The sequence below is a fragment of the Corvus kubaryi genome, unplaced genomic scaffold, assembly GCF_017639235.1.
Source record: "Corvus kubaryi isolate FWS band 111438036 unplaced genomic scaffold, C.kubaryi_AGA036_p1.0 65361, whole genome shotgun sequence".
Taxonomy (NCBI): Eukaryota; Metazoa; Chordata; class Aves; order Passeriformes; family Corvidae; genus Corvus; species Corvus kubaryi.
Window position 1 is genome coordinate 41,814 of NW_024581942.1, and position 21,717 is coordinate 63,530.

The 21,717-nt window shown below is 36.3% G+C and overlaps 1 protein-coding gene across 3 annotated transcripts in view; it reads left to right on the top strand.

Moving 5' to 3' along the window:
* Positions 1 to 21,717, top strand: part of LOC121673344 (regulator of nonsense transcripts 2) — a 53,036-nt gene that overhangs the window by 24,873 nt on the left and 6,446 nt on the right. For 2 of the 3 annotated variants that reach the window (XM_042046574.1, XM_042046575.1), the window contains exons 12-21: positions 3,716 to 3,901; positions 4,435 to 4,638; positions 5,259 to 5,534; positions 6,927 to 7,110; positions 9,207 to 9,346; positions 10,408 to 10,512; positions 11,439 to 11,537; positions 12,216 to 12,383; positions 16,848 to 16,989; positions 20,646 to 20,766. In XM_042046574.1, the coding sequence (XP_041902508.1) occupies positions 3,716 to 3,901; positions 4,435 to 4,638; positions 5,259 to 5,534; positions 6,927 to 7,110; positions 9,207 to 9,346; positions 10,408 to 10,512; positions 11,439 to 11,537; positions 12,216 to 12,383; positions 16,848 to 16,989; positions 20,646 to 20,766 (1,625 nt within the window). Of the gene's footprint in view, positions 1 to 3,715; positions 3,902 to 4,434; positions 4,639 to 5,258; positions 5,535 to 6,926; positions 7,111 to 9,206; positions 9,347 to 10,407; positions 10,513 to 11,438; positions 11,538 to 12,215; positions 12,384 to 16,847; positions 16,990 to 20,645; positions 20,771 to 21,717 lie in introns of those variants that run through there. The other variant, XM_042046576.1, reaches the window with a different exon arrangement.

Sequence of the window (21,717 nt, forward strand, 5' to 3'; positions counted from 1 at the left end):
CTTTTCTTATGCATTGAGGAACCAGGAGAAGGTGGAAGATGGCAAATAAGTTCGGAATATCTATTTAAGATGTAAAATAGGCTAAATAGGTTTATATTCTGCATCCCATCTTAATAGCTGTGTTTTCTCACATTCCCCTAAAAACCTACAGAGATTAATTTTGACTTAAATAGTCTTACACAAATTGAATCATAGTCTTATGGTACAGGTTGGTGTGAACTGTGGAAAAGATTTCTCCCAAAGCAAGCTGATTACAATCTTGTGGTAAAAATCTAAGCAATTGTAAAGCTGATCTACTCAGTGACTCTTATGGGCAGAATTAAAGCCTGTTGATCCTCTAAATAATTATTGGTGTTAATCTTTACTGCTGATGATGTATTTCGTAATAAGATTCCAAACAGCTGCATGTTTGTATTAAAGACAATGTTGCTTTGTCCTGGTGTGGAAGAAAGTCATAGTTAAGAATGGATTTTAAAAGTAATTAAGAGAAAATTAATTATTGAGAAGTCAAGTGTTCTGTAAGAGCATCACAAATTTAGTGGCACTAAGTAACTTTTTCTAGAGAAACATTTAGTGATCATATCCTGGTTTTGTGGAACTACTTAATATTTTGTCAATTATTTAGAGATTCTTCTTTTATTAGGACTGTTTATTTCTCGTAATTGTCTTCTGGGCAAATCTTTCAAATTGAGTGTCCTTTATGAAATTTGTAATACTAATGTAAAACTAGATTGGCTTTAGGGTTTGTCTGTTGATAAATGAATTACTTGAATTGGATTATTTGAATTGGAGCTTTGAAAGGAAGATCAGCTTCATCATGATCTAAGTTTATGTAATATTATCATGTTAAAATGTCAAATTCTTGTATTATGCTTTTGTGGTCTTGCTAAAAGAATACTTGAAATTTTGGTATTAAAAGCCTCCTGATGCATTTTTAACCATTTAACTTAGACAATTGTCTTAAGCTTTAGGGCCAGATCACTTGTGTTGGTAAATATACAGAACTTAAGCAACACGGTGGCTTCCTTCTTGGTGTGACTCCTTTTATAGGTGATGTTGAAACTGTGGGAGATGTTTGTACAGGCAGAGGCTGTGGCAAAGTAAATGCAGTTCATGTAGAGCTTTGTTAATTCACTATAGCAATAATGTGCTTCAGGAAATTAGAAATTTTCATTTTGAACTGTCGGAACGAGTAGCAGGGCAGAGCAGTGCAGGTAGTGAAGGGAAGGAGAAGCTGAACAGTTTCAGTATCTCACTATGATCTGATGTTTAAATGTCAGTCATGCTGAAATGCTTTCCTAAATTGGAGTTTTCATGATGCTTAGGTTTTGATTAATTACTTAATTCTTCTTTTTTTCTTAATGGTCACCAGATTTTCTTTTGAAATGATTCTGCAGTATATGTTACATGCAGAGAGATTTTGTCACTCACCAAGAAGAAAAATCCAAACAGTTTTAATATTTTAACCTGGACACTTTTAATGTTGTTCATGGTCTGTTTTTATCAGAGGAAAAATGGGAACCTAATCTTCAAATGTAATGCTTTACCTGTGTAGTTCTTCATTTTAGCCTAGTAAAATGAAGACCCAAAGTAGTTGATGAGCTTAAAACACTTTAGACCTCAGGTCTTGCTTTTTTCTTCTGAATTGCAAGAAGGTTTTTGTTACTATAGACAATGTGTTGTTATGATTTCTTTTTCCTGCCTTAACTGAAAAACGACTGAAACAGTTTCTTGAAATGCTGAGGATTTTTAATAGACTAGAGATTAAGACTAATACAGTCCACTTACAGTTAGAATACATGCTCAGGACTGCTCAAAACCCAATAAATTACAGTGGTGTTGAGACTTCAGGTAGTGCCTATTGTCTCTTCTGGGAAGAAACATTTTAATTATAAACTATTATTTACAGTATAATGTACAACTTTTTATAACAGGAAAGTATACAAATTATGTAGGTTTAGGGATTTTTAAATGTTATTTGCAAGCCTTTCTGCCATGTTCTCTGTTCTGTTTCACTTCAGCCCACTTAATTTTTCAGTTTATAGTATAGTGTCATAAATGTCTTTAAGGTAGCAAAGGTGTATTTTCTCCTATCTAGAAAAGGTGAAAAATTTTCAAAGGTAACAATTAACATACATGTCATGGGAAGGTTTCAGAATTTTCTGCTCTAAGTGGTTTTTCCCCACATAAAACAATTTATGTACTCAGTCGTTAAGTGCTGTGCATCTGTTAGGTGCCTGTAGGAAAATGTACTGCTACTGACAGAAATTTCCCATTTGGAAAGGAACAGTCTCAGGGAATCAAAGGAAAGACCATTTGTGTTGTGGAAAAGGTTAAGAATGAAATGCCTTACAGTTGGTGTCAAATGGAGACATTCCTGGTGATAGATGACTAAAATCCAGGAAGAAAATGACATTATTTGTTGGGTTACTATGTTACACACAGCTACTCTTCCCCACTGAATTAGCAGCTGAAACTCAGGGTTAAGGAGTTGTTTGAATACATTGGCATTTCAGTTGAACTGAATCACTGCCTTACAAAAAAAATTTTAAATTATTCGAGTTTAGTGGAAAGTCCACCAGCATGAAAAATACTGCTTCCTCACCTATAATGAAAGGAGGTTTAAACTCTTGGTTAGTTTACTGGACTGCATGAATGGATATACTAACATGTGGAGGGGGGGATGGGATGGGATGAAACAGTACTTACATGTTAATTTTGTTTATCTGTTTGAAGTTATAAATTACTGTGTAGCCTATCTCTAGTAAATGTTAAAGTTCAAACAAGTGCAGTTTCCTGATGAACCACCATAGAGTGATTTAGAATAGATAGGATCATATGATGTACATAAAAATTTAATGCAACTTACAGAATTACACCTATATAGCTATGAATACGCAGTTGCATATTAAAAAGTATTTAATAATGGAATTAAGCTCCTCCTCCACTGTGAAAATCAGCAGCTTAGAACTGCTATTTCAGTTCTCGTACAGAATTTTTAGATAAAAGAAATTTTTAAACCCCACAAAATAAACCTTAGCTTACATATCTAAAATGAAGTATGGAGAAAAGATTGTATTGAGGAAAAGCAGTACAGTCCTGACAATTAAGCACAGTAATTAGTGTTGACTCATCTGCTTTTTCCTGAAACATTACTTTATGGTAGATGCTGTTTCTTGCAGTCGATTCTGCTTGGGTAAACAGCAGCAATGGAGCATGGAATAAGGAAAATTCTGTTGTCTAAACCTTTGGAAATTCATACAAAACCATCAAAACCTCTCAAGTTACATGCTGATGTAAAAAGTAGATTGCCAGTCTTATGATGATTCACTGTGTTTGTGCAAAGACATCAGTATTTGAGCTACTTTGTAAACTCTAGTTAAATAATGTTTTAAACGGAGTTGCTTGTAATCTTATCAACCATTTATCTGAACAGTAGCATTAAGATTTTGAGTTAAATTTTAAATACTTTTCTGAAACCATTTTACCACAGGTGAACCATTATAAAAATAGGGATCATAAAGAAAAATGACCATGGAAAGGGCAACACAGACCCATATATACGTACTTTGTCCTTTTTTCTCTCTACCCAAGCTTTTAACTTACTTTTCTGCAACCTTCTTATTTACTGTATCCCAAGTGTAACTCTAAAAGTCTTTGGCTTGAAAATATGGTATGTCAGCATCTCTCAGTGGTCATTTGCATTTGTTTCCAGGAACAAATGATGAGGAAAAAACAAGCAATGCATCTTGATGCACGCTACGTTACAATGGTAGAAAATGCCTATTACTACTGTAATCCCCCTCCAGCTGAAAAGACTGTGAAGAAAAAACGTCCTCCCTTACAGGAATATATCCGTAAGCTTCTTTACAAGGATCTCTCCAAGGTCACCACAGAGAAGGTAAATCCTTTCAAATCTTTAATACAGTTTTTACTGAAAGTGGTGTAGTAGTAACTTTGGAAAAGGTTTGGGGAGGGTTATGGTTTTTTCAGTTGCAAGGAAGAGGGATCATTTTTGTATCAATGATTAAGATGATTTCATTTCTTTTATTGGGAGACTTAGAAGCTCCAGTTGTGGACCTGTGTTCTCAACAGCATCAAGTGCTGAACAAAGGGAAATGAGATGAAAGTCGTTGTGTTTTGTACATTGTGATGGGAGAGTAAGAGAAAAAAGGCTTCAGTTAAATACTGACAGTAAGAGCAAGGAAATTATGGAACAGCCTTGGACACCTTGATAGTAGCTTGAGGACAGCAGTTGGGTTATGTACATAAAGTCTTCCATAGCCACTGCAGGTCTGGAGAATGCCTGGAAGGGAGAACAAGGTTGTTTGCAGGCAGGGATTTCATCCCAACCAGGAGAGATGGGGGTTGACAGGGAACATATATGATATTTTACCTGCTAAAATGTGAAGCTTGTCTTAAAATTTGATTTAGGTCCTGAGACAGATGCGCAAGCTGCCTTGGCAGGATGCAGAAGTTAAGGACTATGTTATATGCTGTATGATCAACATCTGGAATGTGAAATATAATAGTATTCACTGTGTAGCCAACCTCTTAGCAGGGTTGGTCCTTTACCAGGAAGATGTTGGAATTCATGTTGTGGATGGAGTGCTAGAGGATATTCGACTAGGAATGGAGGTAAACAACCAGTATTCTTGCTTAGCTGTATTCATCTATTTATGTCGAAAGGAAAACTAAAATAATCTTGCTTAAAGAAAGGAATCCTTGGATTCTCTTTTTTTTATGATGACCTTCTACCTCAGTTATTTGCTTTGTATAGGTTTATTTCAATTAATAGAATAACCCTACCCAAAAAAACCCCAACAAAACCAAACTAACAACATTACTTAAGACAATTGTTTAGCCTCCGTTATCATAGTAAGGGCATAGAGCTTATTCTTTCACAGTCTAGACAGATCTACACAACTTCAAGTTACTTTGGAGACCAGTCCATATTTTAATAGATACTATAATTACACTAATTCTCTGAGTGATGAAAAGTCGTCATAGATTTAAGGTGGAGTGTATGCTAAATGTATTGGAACTTAAATACTAGTTAACCAGCTTTCATAACTAATTTTTAATGTTTAGTTTTGTATAATGTATGTAGCCATAAATAACCATCTTTTATTATAAACAATTCTATCAATTTTTTAATGCACCTTTTTTCTTTGCAAAAGGTTTGTTGGGTTTGGGTCTTTTAATATTCTATTGTGTCTGCATGATAGAGTGAATTTTCTTGTTCTTTTTTGATAAAGGTTAATCAACCAAAGTTTAACCAGCGGCGGATCAGCAGTGCTAAGTTTTTGGGGGAGCTTTACAATTACCGAATGGTGGAGTCTGCTGTAATATTTAGAACTCTATATTCCTTCACCTCGTTTGGTGTGAACCCTGATGGCAGTCCTAGTCCACTGGACCCTCCAGAACATCTTTTCAGAATCAGACTCGTCTGTACTATCCTCGATACCTGTGGGCAGTATTTTGACAGAGGATCCAGCAAACGAAAACTTGATTGCTTCCTTGTATATTTTCAGGTATTCTAAATCTTATACAGTTCTGTAGAATTCTTTAGCAAGCTAATGTAAGTCAGTCTGGTACATATTTCTCTCATTGTTCTCTAGCACTATAATTTTTAAGAATCTTGTCTGTCTGGTAGCAGTTTTATTTTCAAGTGATGTGTATGTCGAGTAATACCAAAATGATCAGGAGGCTCTCAGTGCTCACACTGCTGGTTTGCTCAGCTGGAGAAGATTTTTTAGGTTGCTCTCCTCAGCTAACGGTTTTTGTAGAGAAAGAGAAGTCAGATACATCTCAGGCATGCACAGTGAAAGGATGAGAGGTAATGGGCACAAATTGAAGCAAAGAAAGTTCTGACTCAATAGATGTAATGAAGTGGGGCAAAGATTTCATAATGAGTGTTGAAACACTGAAATGAGGAATTCCAGACCACTGAATTCATGCTAAAACTTGCTGATTTAATTTCTTTTTCTTTCTGCTTTTCTCTATAATTTATACTAAAACAAGGGGATTAAAAAATAAAAATTAAGGTGATAACAACTTATTTCAAACTTTAAGGAATCAAATCCCTCATCTGTATGCAAGGTAGAAAATGATGTTTTGAAATATAGTATCTCAGAATGGTTTGGGTTGGAAGGGACCTGAAGAATCACCTTGTTCCAACCCCCTGCCATGGGCAGGGACACCTCCCACTTGACCAGGTTGTTCACTGTAAATGCAAAAATAAATGTTTTGGGGAAGACATCATTATATTTCTGTTCCACCTAGTAATTTCAGCAGGCCTTCTTCTTGAGCATGTCACCTTTTAAGTAAGATTCTGTCCTCATACTTCGTTTTCAGATGCAGTTTTTGCAGCCCCTTAGTTCTCAAGTTCTACTGTTAGGTTCACTTAAAATCAGCATTTATTTTTTACAATGTTAATGTAAGAGGTATATGCGAATTTGTTATAAAGCAAACTGGGTAAGTCACTTGAAGCTGGCTGCAGTCTAAAGATTTTTTTTTTGTGATGTTTCCCCCCCTTTTGCCCATCATATGCCTTCAGGGGAATTAATTTTGTTGAAAATATATGGGGGAGAGAATTGGAAGCTGGCTGGTTGTTAAGTGCTCATCTCTTGTAGAAAGAGTTTACCCTGAGAAGGCACTTTCTTGCCAGGGCTTTTTTTGTTCAGTCTTCAGACTTGTAACAGTAGTCAGGATAGAAGGAGCACATTCTTAATGTTTGTGATATCCAGTGTTATCAAACAGTTTTTAGTGATACAAGAACATCTAATTAATTGCATGAAATAGGGGACGAGTGATGTGAAATCTTTTGCACTTTCTACTGTACAAACGTGACATTTTTAACTTCATGGCTTAAATGGTATATAAACATCTGTGCATATAATTGACTTGAATATTTTGTATTCTAGCGGTATGTGTGGTGGAAAAAAAGTCTGGATGTTTGGACGAAAGACCACCCTTTTCCTATAGACATAGACTATATGATCAGTGATACACTGGAACTGCTGAGACCAAAGATAAAACTCTGCAATTCTCTGGAAGAAGCTGTCAGACAGGTGCAAGACTTGGAACGAGAATTCTTAATAAAATTGGGTAAGAAAATGTGCAAGGGAAGTTAGGTATTTTTTACAATTCTTGTAGTTCTTAAAATTTTCTCTTTATGATGGTAGCAGGTGTAAGTATTGTTATGATTATTTTATTCTCATGATGGAAATATTTTTGTAACTTCTTTGCATGTTTCTAATCACCATGGATATCACACAGAATCTCCATAATTCTGAAGTACTGAATGTTATAAAAAATAGTCAATATGAATACTTTTAATATAGTAGTATCTGGAGAGCAGAAGCGTATATGTGTATGTATTAATTTATGCAGTCACATGGTGCAAATGATGAGGAAGAAAACTATTAATTTAATCAGAAAAATATAGGAAGCACACTAATTTCAGGAGAAAACAGTTGGGCTGGCAGCACAGCTCTGTTGAAAATATATTGATTAGTGAGTATCTAAAACTGTAACCATCATAGTAACCTTTAAACCTCTTGTACATATCCATTCTTAGAAAATCTTTGATGCTACCATGCTCATTACTTGTTAAATGGAATTGTTTTTTAATCTTCCATTTTTATTTGAAAACAACCTTGTTCATTAAAAGATTTTATATGTAAATTTTAGACTTACTAAGTGTTAATTAGAGCCTTAATAGTACTTCATCTACTTGGAAAAATTCAATTTTTAAGAATAATCCTTTAATTCAGTGGGATGAATGTGTCTCATAGCTACATAAAATGTTGCAACTTCTGCTTTAGGAGGAACTTTTTTTAAATACGCTGTTTATTTAATTGACATGCCTTGAAATTCCCTATGTAGTAACTGAAAAGCAGATTAGAATTCCCCTATGGTATGATCTAAATTCATGGCTTTCATGTTCTCAAAATGATAACCAGGAAGAAATATACAAGTAGTTATATAAGCTGTAATATTCTTTTGAAAGGTACTCAGCACTTCCTGCAAATAATAGGAGCTTCACAAAACTTCATGCTAATGGCTGACCTTAAGTGCAGTTGGTGTAATGTCAAAAAAGGAATGACAACCTGCATAGTAACTGTGTTGACTCCTCAGTAAAGTCCTAGAAAAATTAGTGGCTTAGAAGGCTGACATCAGCAATCCTTCTGGAGGATTAAGTGGCTTTGTAAATTAATGAAAGGAAAAAAAGAATGTATGAGAACAATAGCATATGCTGGAAGTTTGGGGCTTTTGCATTGGATGACTTAAATACTGCTATAGTCCTTCTCTAAAAACAGATCTTATTTTTTTTCCTGAATCAGAACCATGCTCAGTCCTTAAAAACATTCTGATTGAAATCTGTATCTAAGACTGGACACTGAAACACTGAAAAAAAGCTAAAACTTCTTTTTCACTTCTGTGGAAATGGTACAGATAATGGTATTACATTGAAGGATGCCTTACTGAAAGAAAGGAGATACTTATGTTTGATATTTTACAGACAGAGTAAACTAAAACATCTTGAGGGGCAGAAGACAAGCAGGTCAGGAAGAGAAACTGCAAAATGAACTAAAAACACAAGTGTAAGAATTGTCAATCATGTCAGCAAGGCGGATGAGCACACTATGTAATGCTTTTAGATGAGACTTTGCTTTCCCAGAGACTTCATAAAGGCACCTGCATCCTTATAGGTTCAAGTGCAGCCTCAGAGCATTAGGAGAGAATCATAAAGGTTTATTACAGGCTGAGATAATTGTTGTTTCAAAACTGTTAGTTGACAGTAGTGGGAAAGTACTGCAGAGAAGACTGCAGGGGCTTCATGTCTCTGGGTTCTGCTGGTTTTGTAGTCTCTGTAGTTTGGACTCAGACTTTGGTACGTGTTTCAGTAGGGTCCACATTCGGTTTGAGGATGTTCTGAGGCAGTTTGCACAGTTTCTTCTGTTGTCTGGGAGATTTTAAGCATTCTCTTTAATGTTTTCCTCCTTTTCTGACAGGACATTATTACCCTTTATGACTAAGTTAACCATATGGGAAATGTTTCATTCGGAAGTCAAATATTATGACTAATGGGAAGCTTCAGTGCTCAGTAACAATGGACTTTTTAAGTGATCTTCCACGTATAACTTGAGTGGTTATATGTTTTCTGATGTTCTAAATCATTCTCTTTTTCCAAATTTCAGGAATTGTGAATGACAAAGATTCCAAAGATTCCATTACGGAAGGGGAGAATCTGGAAGAGGATGAAGAAGAGGAGGAAGGTGGAGCAGAGACAGAGGAACAATCTGGAAATGAAAGTGAAGTAAATGACCCAGAAGAAGAGGTGAACTTAATCATTTACCTTGCCTCATGTAAAAGAAGTGATTTTGATTGCTTGTTAGTTTCTGAAGCCCTTCTGAGTCACAGAGTTAGTGGGTGAAATGTGGGTGTGCACAACCCAGTCAGCACTGTGAGGATATTCCCATCCCAGTTCTGTGTGTGTGGAAAACTGAGTGTCCGAGGCTTGTTCCTTATTTTGGCAGAAACTTGAACCTGACGACTTTGCTCGGGGTATGTGCTGCTTCTCAACAAAAAGATACCTTCAGCTTTTGGCATGGAAAAAAACCACTTTCAGATGACTTTCTTTTTCTGTTGTAGAAGCAAATGTATTGACTAAATGTCAAAGCAGTCATTAGGAAAGATAACAGGTGTTCAGGGTATGCCTATGCAATATGAATAAATAAAAGATTTATGGAGCATAAAAACCTTCCTTGTTTACTGTACTAATAATATTTTGAATCAAAAATGGTGGAGCCAATAAAAAAAACCACAAGTACGTAGAAATTCTGACTTGTCACTGTGACACAGCAAAGTTGGCATGATAATGGTATTGTTACAAGAAAATGAGTTCATCAAGGAAATAGAGAACAGTTTTTCTCCATATGCTTAGGCTGGTTGATTTACTAATAAACTTTGTTTCAATATATGTCTCTCAGCACTAAAGGTCTTGAAGTTTGGCTGGGTTTGTTCCTTCATCCATAAATTAGTACCAATAGAATCATAAACAGTTGGGGGGTGGAGAGGGCACCTCTGGAGATCTTTTTATTTCCCTTCTTTGAACTTCATGAGTTCTTACCAGCTTGTGGAGTTCCCTCTGAGTGGCAGCACAACCATCTGGTGTATCAGCCACTACTCCATTTTCTGCTGTACATTTCTGAAATTAGCAGGTAAAGCTGAGTGAGTTCAGACTGAAACATTAAATAAAAACCATAACAAACAAATTTACCAAGACTGAACTGAGCAAGTTTGGATGGGAAGAGTTTAGAAAAGGTGCAGAAAATGCTTGAGAAACCAGCTGTCCTTCTTGTTTTAAAACAGTCATCAGTTATAAATTGAATATTTCAGGAGGGCTCTGACAATGAGGAAGAAGAGGGTGAAGAAGAGGAGGAAGAAAACACAGATTATCTTACAGACTCCAATAAGGAAAATGAAACCGATGAGGAGAATACAGTATGTATTGAGCTGGAGATAAGTGAATTGAATTTGCATCTTTGGTTTTCTTTACTGAATGTTTTTTGCCAATGCTGCTCATATTTCCTCATATCTGGGAAAATACAGCAAGGACACTTCCTGTTATTCTTTCAAATACATTTTATCGCTTATTTTCATGTTTGCAAACTTTGGTTATTACCTTTTGAAAATATTTATGCTGTCAACTTTACTAAAACATGTTTTCACCAGACTGTGAGCTTTCACAGGTAGCTAGACTGGAAAATACCGTGTAAATGATGGTTTTATAATGCCAGCAATAGTAGCAAACTGATAGGATACAAAAAGGTAAACTAATTACCCTCCACTGGCTCTCAAAACAGAAAAAGATGCTAGCTAAAAAGTGCAAAAGTCCTAAAATACGAATTTAGGATTGACAAATTACAGCATTTGCAACTAAAGAATTCATCTGGTTTACCTTGAATTGCGTTGCATAGTAAGGAAATAATGAACATAATAGAACAATATTTTGGAGTGCTGACTTCAGACAGTTTTGTTGTCATGTTTTGCTTTCCAAATACTTGAAAGGTAGTCTTTGTCTTGAAAATACCGTTTAACTTTATGGACTTAGTGGAAAATTGAGTTAAAATAGGTGTGTTAAGGATAGAGACTTTTATTTGTATTGTTGCCACATCTTGAATGTGTCCATGCACCTGCACACACACACACACGCACAACTGTGTGACCATATTATGAGTGACCATAAATCAGGAAATATGCCTTTCAAGAAAATAATCAAGGCTGAAAACTTCTTTCTTGAACAATTTGGTTTTATAAACCTTTTGATTGTGTATGATACAGAAGCAATAAGGATATTTGCCACTTCTAGACTGAATATTCATATTTCTGAAACTAATGTAATGGATGATTTTTCCCCATTGCAATAGGAAGTAATGATTAAAGGAGGAGGACTGAAGCATGTCCCTTGTGCAGAGGATGAGGACTTCATTCAGGCCTTGGATAAAATGATGCTGGAAAATCTTCAGGTATAAATAGTTATTTTCTTAATTTAATGTACAGCTAACTGTGTTGATTTTTTTTCTTAAACTAAATAAGTGATTAATGCTTAGCTTACCATACTAAAGGAATGAAGATTTTTTTTTTTTCTTTGTTTTGACCTCTTCTCTGCAGCTGATGTTTGGCTTTTAGTAAAATAGCTGTTAATTGTATTGTTTGTCCAGTGAATGACATACTGACATATCTTCTACAGAATGAGTAATAACTGCAGCAGATACTGTGCAACACTTCTGCCTTTATCTTAGGCTGTAATAGGCTTAAAATGCAGATACATTTAAATTTACATAACCTTTTAGTACCCTTTTTTGTAGTCACATCTGGTAAATATGTAAGTATTGAGTACAGCAAGCCCTGTATAATAAATATACTAATAAGATGTACCAAAAAAATCATGAACTAAGAATGGACATTCCACAGTGTGTCTCATCAGGTCTCTAGATTTCTTTGCCTAAGAGATTGCCCTGTAACTTTCTTCTCAAGCAAGGAAAACCAAAGGAAAATATAATAAAGCCTAATAAATGTATTTATATATTCCTTCATTTTCCTGGAAGGTTAAACCTTTTCTCACTTGTGAAAATCAGATTGTTTCCAGCCTGATTGACTGTGTCAGCATCTGATCTTTTATAGAATTCACTTTTTTTTAATAGCAACGGAGTGGTGAATCTGTTAAAGTGCATCAGTTGGATGTTGCTATTCCTCTGCACCTCAAAAGTCAGCTGAAGAAGGGCCCCCCACTTGGAGGTGGGGAAGGAGAGTCAGAGTCTGGGGACACAATGCCATTTGTCATGTTAACAAGAAAAGGCAACAAACAGCAGGTAAGAGTTTATGTAAGGTATAGATACTGTGTAAAAAAAAAAAATAAGGCCTTTCACTTCAAAAAAAGTAACAAAGAAATTTTTATTTCTTCTTTCGTTTCTCCAAATTGGATACAGACAACTTCATTTTGACAAATAGAAAATACCATATATAATTTCTTGGAATTCTTGGTAGAAAATTCTTGTAGAAAAATTCTATGGTCAGATTATACCATTACTATTTACATTTGGTGATTATACCAGTAGGACAGTATGTCTTGCATGTATTTTAGATATAGTTGTGGAAGATTAAGAGATGTGGTTGGTGAACTGCCACTGAACTTCGAAAGGAGTAGAAAGGAAAAAGGAATATTCCGGAATTTTTAAGATTCTACATGTTTTTCTGAAAACACTTTCAGCTTCAAGTCAAGATATATGGTCATTGCTAAATTCCATTTCCTAAGTAACTGCCACTTGGCTGAATTTATTCAACTTGCAAAAAAAAAAAAAAAAGTCATTATCTCTGAAGACACTCATAGGGGGCTATTCCAGAATGCGCTGAGTGAATCTCTTGCAGGAACTTAAGTGGAAATCAGGTTGGTAAAACAAACTAACTCCTTGCCTCATGCAGCTGAGCTGTATGTTAGTCTTGGCTCTTTTCTCCAGTGTGTGTTTGAATTTTCCTAGCTCAGCAAATCCATAATACACAAATCTTTACATAACACATTCCACATTTATTTCTCGTCATGGTTTAGGTGTTCTAAAGAAACCTTTTCATTTTGGTTGTATAATTTGATGATGAAAATAAATTACTCTGAATTTATATGGAAAGCATACCCAAGGAATTGTTTCATGCCATGCATCTGAGCCTTTCAAGTGTTTAGATCCATGTCACTACTTGGTTTTTACATTTGTTACCTAAATTGTGACAGTAGTGTAGCAGTTGAGGTGTATAAACCTGAAGTAGGCTCCTTCTCTTCTTTCATATGAAACACGTTTCAAAAATCCATGTAGGAGGTGGTTTTTCTGTTTTCCTGGAATTTGAATGTGGTGTACAAAGTTCTACAAAAGCTTTGAGTGGGAGATTTTTAAATGTGGTTGTTGGTCTGAGAAAGGGTTTAAGAGAACTCAATTTTAAAAAAAATGTTGTTTAGCTTTTTTAGGATAATTTACTAGGAGTATCTGTAGTTACAAGGAATTTTGGGATCTTCATATTCCATGTAAAGGGGAAAATATTGCAAACATGTGACTTAAAAAGAAAGCAGAACTTGTTCAGGAGTTTTCCTTGCTCCTCCCCCAATATTTGGTTTTGGGAGTAGGCTCTTCCTGCCAAAACTCTTCTCAGTGTTTCTAGAAATGTAGAAAACAGTTGCTTTATAGACTTCTTCAGCTCTTGAGTTAATGAAAGGCTTCTTTGTCCATAGTTCTGTATTCAGAAAAAAAAATGTATTTTGGTACAGAGTTTTAATAGAAAAATAAGCAGGAAAGAAGAGGTGGAGTTGAAAAGAAAATAATTATTTCTTCTTACAGTGCTTTATTTTAAATTTGCATGAGCAGAATGTGCACAGAGTTTTGAAGTGCTGGATGCATACTTCACTGTTAAGGTATAGCTGTAAGCTTTCAGCTTTTAAAAACAGCCAAAAGAGTTTGCAGTGGCCTGGCAGGCTGGAAGTAAATTCATCTGCACGGTCACCAGAGTGATAAATGACATCAGCCTAATTGCTTGTTCTGCTAGTAATGGTTTTGGTCTCTGTGTTCTTTGGTGCTGCTGAAACAAGCAGTGTTAGGAAAATGGATCATGCTGTGCTTCCTTCCCGAGGGTAACATTTGGTAGTGGAGGTCCAGTTGCCAAATACTCCATTCATGTGTCAGTGTCCACCCAGATTTTAGGGCAGCATTGACAAGTAGTTTTTTTTTGAAGTAATAGAACAACTGACTGGTATTTAGCAGCTGCATATACCCAGATTAATGGTCATTGCAGGCTGATAGTGCCAAGGACACCATATTTTATCCTCAAAACTTAGACAACTAGTAGCAGTAGAACCTAACGTGATTATTTGAAATTAAGATGATAGCATTGTGATTTATCCATAAGCCATGAGAGAGCAAGGGGAAATAATGTTGTCATCATAAGGGATCAGAGCTGATCTCTATGTAATACCATTTGGTGTTTCTGAACCAAGAAGTTTTACGCCAGGTAGGTGTGAACTAAAATGAGGTATAGACAGTAAAAAGAAAGTCAAAAAATTTGGTTACAACCTGAGACAAAAGATTTCCTTCCCTTTGAAAGATTTTTAGCAAGGCTCCATAAAAGAATGATAATATCCATGGAATTGTCAAATCTCTCCCTGAATGTGAAATTCTTTATCTTGTTTATGTCTTCATATCTTTATCTCATGGCATTTTTATAAAATCTGTAGTGTAGTCTTCTGAATAATCATTTTTGATCTTCTTTCAGTTTGATATCTTTTAAGTGTAATTCTCTGTCCTGCCCCCATCTCACGGATTTAATAAGAGGTTTTTCATACACCTCTTCACTATTTGCAAATCGGAAATGTTTCAGTTGCTCAGTAATCATCATATCCTGTAGTAATTGTCATCAGTGACTTGATTTCAGGTGGCAGCTGATTGCCTTGAGATAGTGACTCAGTGGTGAATTGCCAGGCTGTTGTTTTTCTGTATCTGTTCCTCTCATTTACACCCTTCTATAGTTCACTTCTCTTTTTCTACTTCAAGCATCCTGTCTGAGAACACCAATCCTATTAAGCTGATAAATCCATAGAACAGAGAAAATATAAAGGATGTATTAAAATGGATGAGGAGCTTAATGGTGAAGCTTAGGAATGATTTTTATCATGAAATACTGCTAATGGATTAGTTATTTGTGTAGTTTACATGAAGTTCATTTGATGATATCTGGGAACACGCACAGCCTACTCAGCAATAAGTAACTAGAGCTTTCTTTGTTCTTGAAATTTCAACTTCCATTTCTATTCTTCCCTGCACACCTTAATAACAAGCTCATCTTTATATTCAATATACTATGCTATTACTCTCACTCCCAGCCACAAAAAAACTCATCTAAATCTATCTTGTATTTGGTAGGGTTTAGGGATTTACTGTACCCAGGTTTTTCTTGGGTCTTTGCAAGAGTCTGTCTTAATTGTTTCAAACACATTATTTTCAAATGCTTTATCTAAGTACTTGGAATCTTCTCACACTCATCACTCTGCTGCTAGTGGGGCATTACTCTCTGAGATACCTTGAGATTCTTTAAGGATTATTGCATTAAATACTTAACCGCAGGTGGTGAGGATTTTGCTTTTCCTTTAAACCTTCTCAACAGAGGTTCTGATAATTTCTCTCTCAGCAGCTTTTGGCAGTATAACAGAAAAGAACACTTAGGAATTTGCTTCTATTTCTTTGGAAATAGATCTCCCATGATGAGAACAAGCAGCAGGATTCAGAGTAGTTAATGGAATATTGAGATTGATTATCCTTAAGTGTATTACCCTTCTTTTGGCACACAGATACTTATTTCTAATGGACATGGAGTTGAAGGAGGAAGTGAGATTATTCTAAATGTTTGCAAACTTTAGCATTAAGGGTATTCTGAGAACTGTTGTTTCAGTTGGGGATAAGATTAAGAATTATTTCTCTGTTCTGGAACAGTTGTAAAAAAAAAAAAAAAAATTGTAGCAACTTGGATTTTCTGAGTCTGGGGAACAAAAAATCGCCTTCCTTACACCTTCCTGAAAACACCAACTGGATTTCCAGAGAGAGGGTACTTCTGTAGGAGTGCCAAGCTTACCTGGTGTACCTTATGGCGAATCAGATAATGGATTGAATGTGTGGTGGGCACCTTTGGGTATGGGGGAGGAGGAAAAGGTCAATCTGACACCATGGTTGTCCTCAGACTAATAAGAAGCACTGGGGAGCCAGAATTATTCTTAAAAAGAAAAGTACTGGCCAAGGAATGCCAGGGAATGTCTAGAATGCTTGAAATGTTGGTAGAACATTTCAATGGTAGAAATTCTACTCAGGGGGCTTCATCTCTTTGGAAGGAAGAGACCTGAATAGGGAGGTGCAGCTTTCTGAGCCAGCTGTGGTGCTTTTATCTCAAGACCAGTGCAATTCTCTGTGGGCATATCAGCTGGTATGAAAATAGGAAATAAAGCATATGGCTATGCCTTCCTAGAGAAAGTCAGTTTTGTTCCCATGAATACTGTGTGTAGTAGGTTTTGGTCTCAGCCTTTTTTGTGTGTTCTCTGTGTCTTTAGGAGGTCTTGCATTTTCTCATGCTGCTTTAGTTGAAAAAGAGCTTAAAACCAAACCAACAAAAAACACACTTCACAGAAACTTCTGTAGAAAGTATCTCATTGAAATAACCTAGAAATAACCATAGCATTTCTGTGTTTTGGACTGTTTTGTATGGGTTGGGGTTTTTTCTCCGATGCGCACTTAAAAACTTATTTTCATTTGCAGTTTAAGATCCTAAATGTACCGATGTCTTCCCAACTTGCTGCAAACCATTGGAACCAACAGCAAGCAGAACAGGAAGAGAGAATGAGGATGAAAAAGCTCACTTTGGATATCAATGAACGGCAGGAACAAGAGGACTATCAGGGTAAGAAAATGACCATGTATTTAGTTTTTATTTTCAGGGGAGCCTTTGTGGATCTGCAGAAAGTATTATTTGTGATGATTAGCAGCTGAAGTTCTAAATATTGATTTGCAGTACTTATGGGAAACCTATCTTTTTGGTTCTAGTCATTCATTGTTTCCTCCCTGGTCTTTATACTTGAAGAAGTTTTTGTAGCTGTTCCATGAAAGGGAGTTTTCAAGTGGGTCTCAAATTTCAGCATTTCCATTTATTTTGGGAAAGGGGAAGAACTGAGATTGTTCTTTTTAAATTAAGGTAGTACAAAATCAATCTGATATTTACTGCAAGACAGTTGAGTTGGATACAAGGTGAATTTAAACTCTGCTTTTAAGCTATTAATAGGTGTTTTAGATATCAGTAGTATTCAGACTCTTCATTAGTCTTGCTGAGACTTGCAAGTCCTGAGGTAACCTTCACTAGAGAATTACAAAATGTTACCTCAGCTTCATACTGTAAAGGTTCTAGGAGTCCTCGAATCTGGAGCATAAGCATGTATTAACAAAATAGTTTCATACGGGTTACATGATTAATTTGGTCTTTTAAGACATGCAAGTGAGGCATTTGGGAATCTGGACAGATGGAAGCAAGCAGTGAATGCAGCAGATCATACAGTCTGCAAACGAGTGCACTTGATGTGTTTAGTAGTCGGGTGATTTGTTTTCCGTTTTGGTTTTTTTCAGATTCAATTTCCCTTGGTTACTCAGATGGTAAACAAAGCCAGCCCAATAAAACTTGTGTTATGTTACTGTTTCCATTTAACATCTCAAAAGTTTTTGCTCTGTTTTTTTTCTTTTGTAAAGATGTTGTAGTCAGGTGCTAATCACTGTGTAAGTAGTTAATTAGCAGGAAATCTCATTTAAGGGATTTAGTGAAAGGTCATTGTTCATCAAGAAGTGGGAAATAATTAAATTAAAGTAGTTCTAATTTAAAACCACTATGGAATCCAGTACTCCTTGCAGAACTTTGATAGTACCAGAACTAAACCTGTAATTGTAAAAAGAAGTATCTTCCAAAGTGAGTGTCTGCAGAGCTCTGAAATGTTAACACAATATATTCATAGTGTGAAACACGGTAATTAGCTCAGGAGCTTTTCTGAGACACTCTGTTCTTAAAAAGCCCACTTGTAAAAAAGGAAGAGAAAGAGTAAGACTCTAGAATTAGATGCCTCAGACGTTTTGCTGGTTTCTCCTCATTAGATACTTCTGATATTTCTACTGGTCAAGGCAATAGGGTTTTATGCCCTGTTGTATGACTTCGTTGATATCTATAAAATGAACCTGTTTAATCTAGGATTTTATTGTGAGTAGTTGTGCTTTTTATCTGAAAAAGGATCACACTGGTTCATTTCTGTTGGACAAAATCAGACAACCAATACCAACTGACACATGGTAATAGGCATTTTTAAAAATTTTTTCTCATAGATTTTTATTTAGTTGCTGTGTATAAAATGTTAATGCAAGAAGGAAGTCAACACAGAGGAAAAAGGGTTTTCCGTAATTGACATCCCATTTTAAAACATCTGTTGATGCATCTTAGTAACCTGGGTAATATACAGAGTAAAACCAAACTAAGAAGGACCTTTTAATCAGGCTAAATTAAACAGGCCAAATTACATTTGCCTTTGGAATAGTTTTTTATTTAGCTTTTGTGCAGCTGATTGTTACTTCTGAAGAGTCATCCTGTCTGTGACAAGTTGGTACCTACCCACTGAATGAAAGTGTTGGGTTTAAATTTCTGTTTCAAGCTTTGAAGTTACCAAGGGAGGAAGAATTCTCAATTTCTGGAGGAATGCCTCAGGGTTGTCCCAGTGTTTGCACATGGGCTTGTTGTTCTTTTCATCTGCATGGGGTAGCTAATAAATTCACCAATGTACTTCAAAGTAGTGTCAGATAATGATTTAATGTTTCAGCAAAGCTTATTATATTACAGACATTTTTTAATTTAAAGAACTATTAGGAACTTGGGTGGCTCTCTAGTTTAGACTGGTACTATTCTGTGCGGATTATTTTTTTTTCTTCACTAAAAAATCAAGGGGGTTTGGTGATGTGCCTTCAGCCTAGAAAACACGCTGTGGTCCCCTGCCATCTCTGCCTTCTGTTACCTTTTCTAGTACTGAACTTCCCAGTCCCATATTTCACCTCCCGTGTGGAAAACAGAAGAGGCAGATGTGCACGTACTTGTTCATTCACTGCTTGCTGCTCATACCTGGCTGGCAGGGTACCCTCGTCTGGTTTTCCTCCTGAGTCTCCTCATTGCCCCCAGACATCCCTTCCTGGCACACGGGATTGTTGGGAAGGATGATGTTTCATGATGTTTACAAATATGGACTGTCAATGTGTTCAGTGGCTTCCTTTGCCTTTGCCAAGTGCTGAATGGGGAGGGTACAAAACATGAATACAAGGGTCATTGACTGTTAACACAGATATTGTTTATTAAATCAGTCACAGTTTCCCAGTTTCTCCAAGACTGGGTGGATACCTTTACTGAAAGCTTCACCTGCATTTTGTAAACGGTGAGGGAAACTCATTAGTCTCTAGTTTGGCCCTACTGAGAGCAGTGGAAGTTCGTGTGTAGCAGGTGATGGGTGTGTGTCTCCAGTGAGATTACCAGAGATTAGAGAACCAGACAGAGCAGACTTTCAACCATAATCTGTTTAACAGTTTATTCCACTTTTCCCCTTCATTTATCCCATCTGTCTCTTTGCTGAGTAATGTAGATCCTCGCTCAGGTGGACTGTCAGGAATACTTTCCATTAGATGAATTAACAGATTGGCAGAGGTTACCTGGCAGTTCCTGTGATGTATCTGTAATTATATTGGCTACTTAAAACCATTACTTTAGCCTGGTAAAGAGACCTTTTTTTATCATTAAAAAAATGAAATAAAATTTTAGAAATTAAGTTCTTCCAAATGTCAAAATACGGTACTATCCTAGCTTAAATTGCCTAGAAGTTGGCTGTCCAGGGCTAAACTGGGTAGTGTGGGCTGCTTTCTGCACCCACCAAGTTATTCCTACTGCTGATAAAGTGAAAAACTCCATCCATGGGACAGCTGGTGCAATGTAGGTCAGCTGAGTCACCTTCTTCAGGTGCCTGTCTTCCCTGGAAAAGGATCCAATTATGCCAAGCTTAGACTTAAATACCTGACTGACAATGCCTAATTTTAGGACAGGTTTCTTGCTGAGTCCTTAATTGGCAGCAGCATTGTCCAGTTGTTACTATTCCAGGGAGGTTTAATGTAGAGGCCCCTCATACTGCTTGAGTGTCTTTGTTCCTGATCATTGGTGAAGAAAGTGGTGGCTGATGTATTTAGAAAGAAAAGGTCACAGGCCCTTTCTTGAGCATCTGTGATGAAAACCATTGCTGGAAGTTCCTTCCGCAGGAACATCTGGAAATGCAAGTTCATGTTGTGGGGTAGCTTGGGTTTATCGAAGCTGTCGATGCAATTTAATAACTTTTTGTAATTAACTTTTTTGGAATAACTTGAGGAGTGTTAACTCTTATAGCAAAGTGTAAGTATAAATGGCAGTGAAATGTTTTTGTGTAAATTCCTCTGTAAAATTATGCACAGAAAATGTATTTAACTTTTCTTCTATTTAATTTTCTTCTGCCTGAAATCCAGAAATGTTGCAGTCTCTGGCACAGCGTCCAGCTCCAGCAAATACTAATCGTGAGCGGCGGCCTCGTTACCAGCATCCGAAGGGAGCACCTAATGCAGATCTAATCTTTAAAACCGGTGGGAGGTAGGACAATCTTCCTTTAAATGTGGTAATTCTGGTTCTAGGCAAGTAATTACCTTCATAATTGAAACAGATAATGATCTCTGTATTGAATGCATTGGGCAGTTGTTTTTATTCTAAAGAATTGTTGGGGAATTCTCTTAAAATGCCACCAGTGTTTTGTGCTTCTGACACAGTGTCTGTATCTCCTTGACAGTTTGGAAGCCAAAAGATTATTTTTCAATTGTGAAATGGCTGGCAGAATCTGAGCCTCTTTTTGTAGGGGAAAAGATGCAAGTCTGCTTGAGGGGGAGAGATTTGGGGTTTTTTTTAAGTATCTGCAGAAATTCCCTTTATGCTCTTTCTGTTGTGAATTTGACAGCTATTCCTCTGTATTTGATGCTCTGAAAGGAAAGTAAATATAGCAAAGGTGGGGAAGGGGGAGGAGAACTTTCAATTTATGGTGTGCAGGAGCGTACCTAAAACCAGCATTAACATGAGAAGAGTCATTCCAGTTTGTTTAATAGTTGTTCTGAGGTGTTAGTATGTGTCTTTTCTCACTCAGAGTAAGCTGGCAAGTAAACCATTAAATTAGCCCTGTAGCACACATTTGAATAGACAGAGTTTCGGGTGAAATGCAGACTTGCTTTCATGTTTCTCTTTCTTTGCAAGTTCATTTTGAAGGTGGATTGATAGGAGCAGCAACTGGGAAGGGACAGTTTACCTCTTAATGGGTCTGTCTTTGCAAGTAACTTAATGTAATGTACTATTTCTGTGTTCTAGTAGCATTTCCAACTTCTTCATGGTACATATTTATGATCATTTGATAATGTCCTGATGATCACTCACTCCATTGAGACCTCATACAGACACTGCTTGTACAAAAAAATCTTTTTTTAAAAAGATTGTAGTTCAAAATAAATGTTTTTTAAAAATGAACCAGATGTAACTCAATAAAATGAGCAGTGCTTTCCA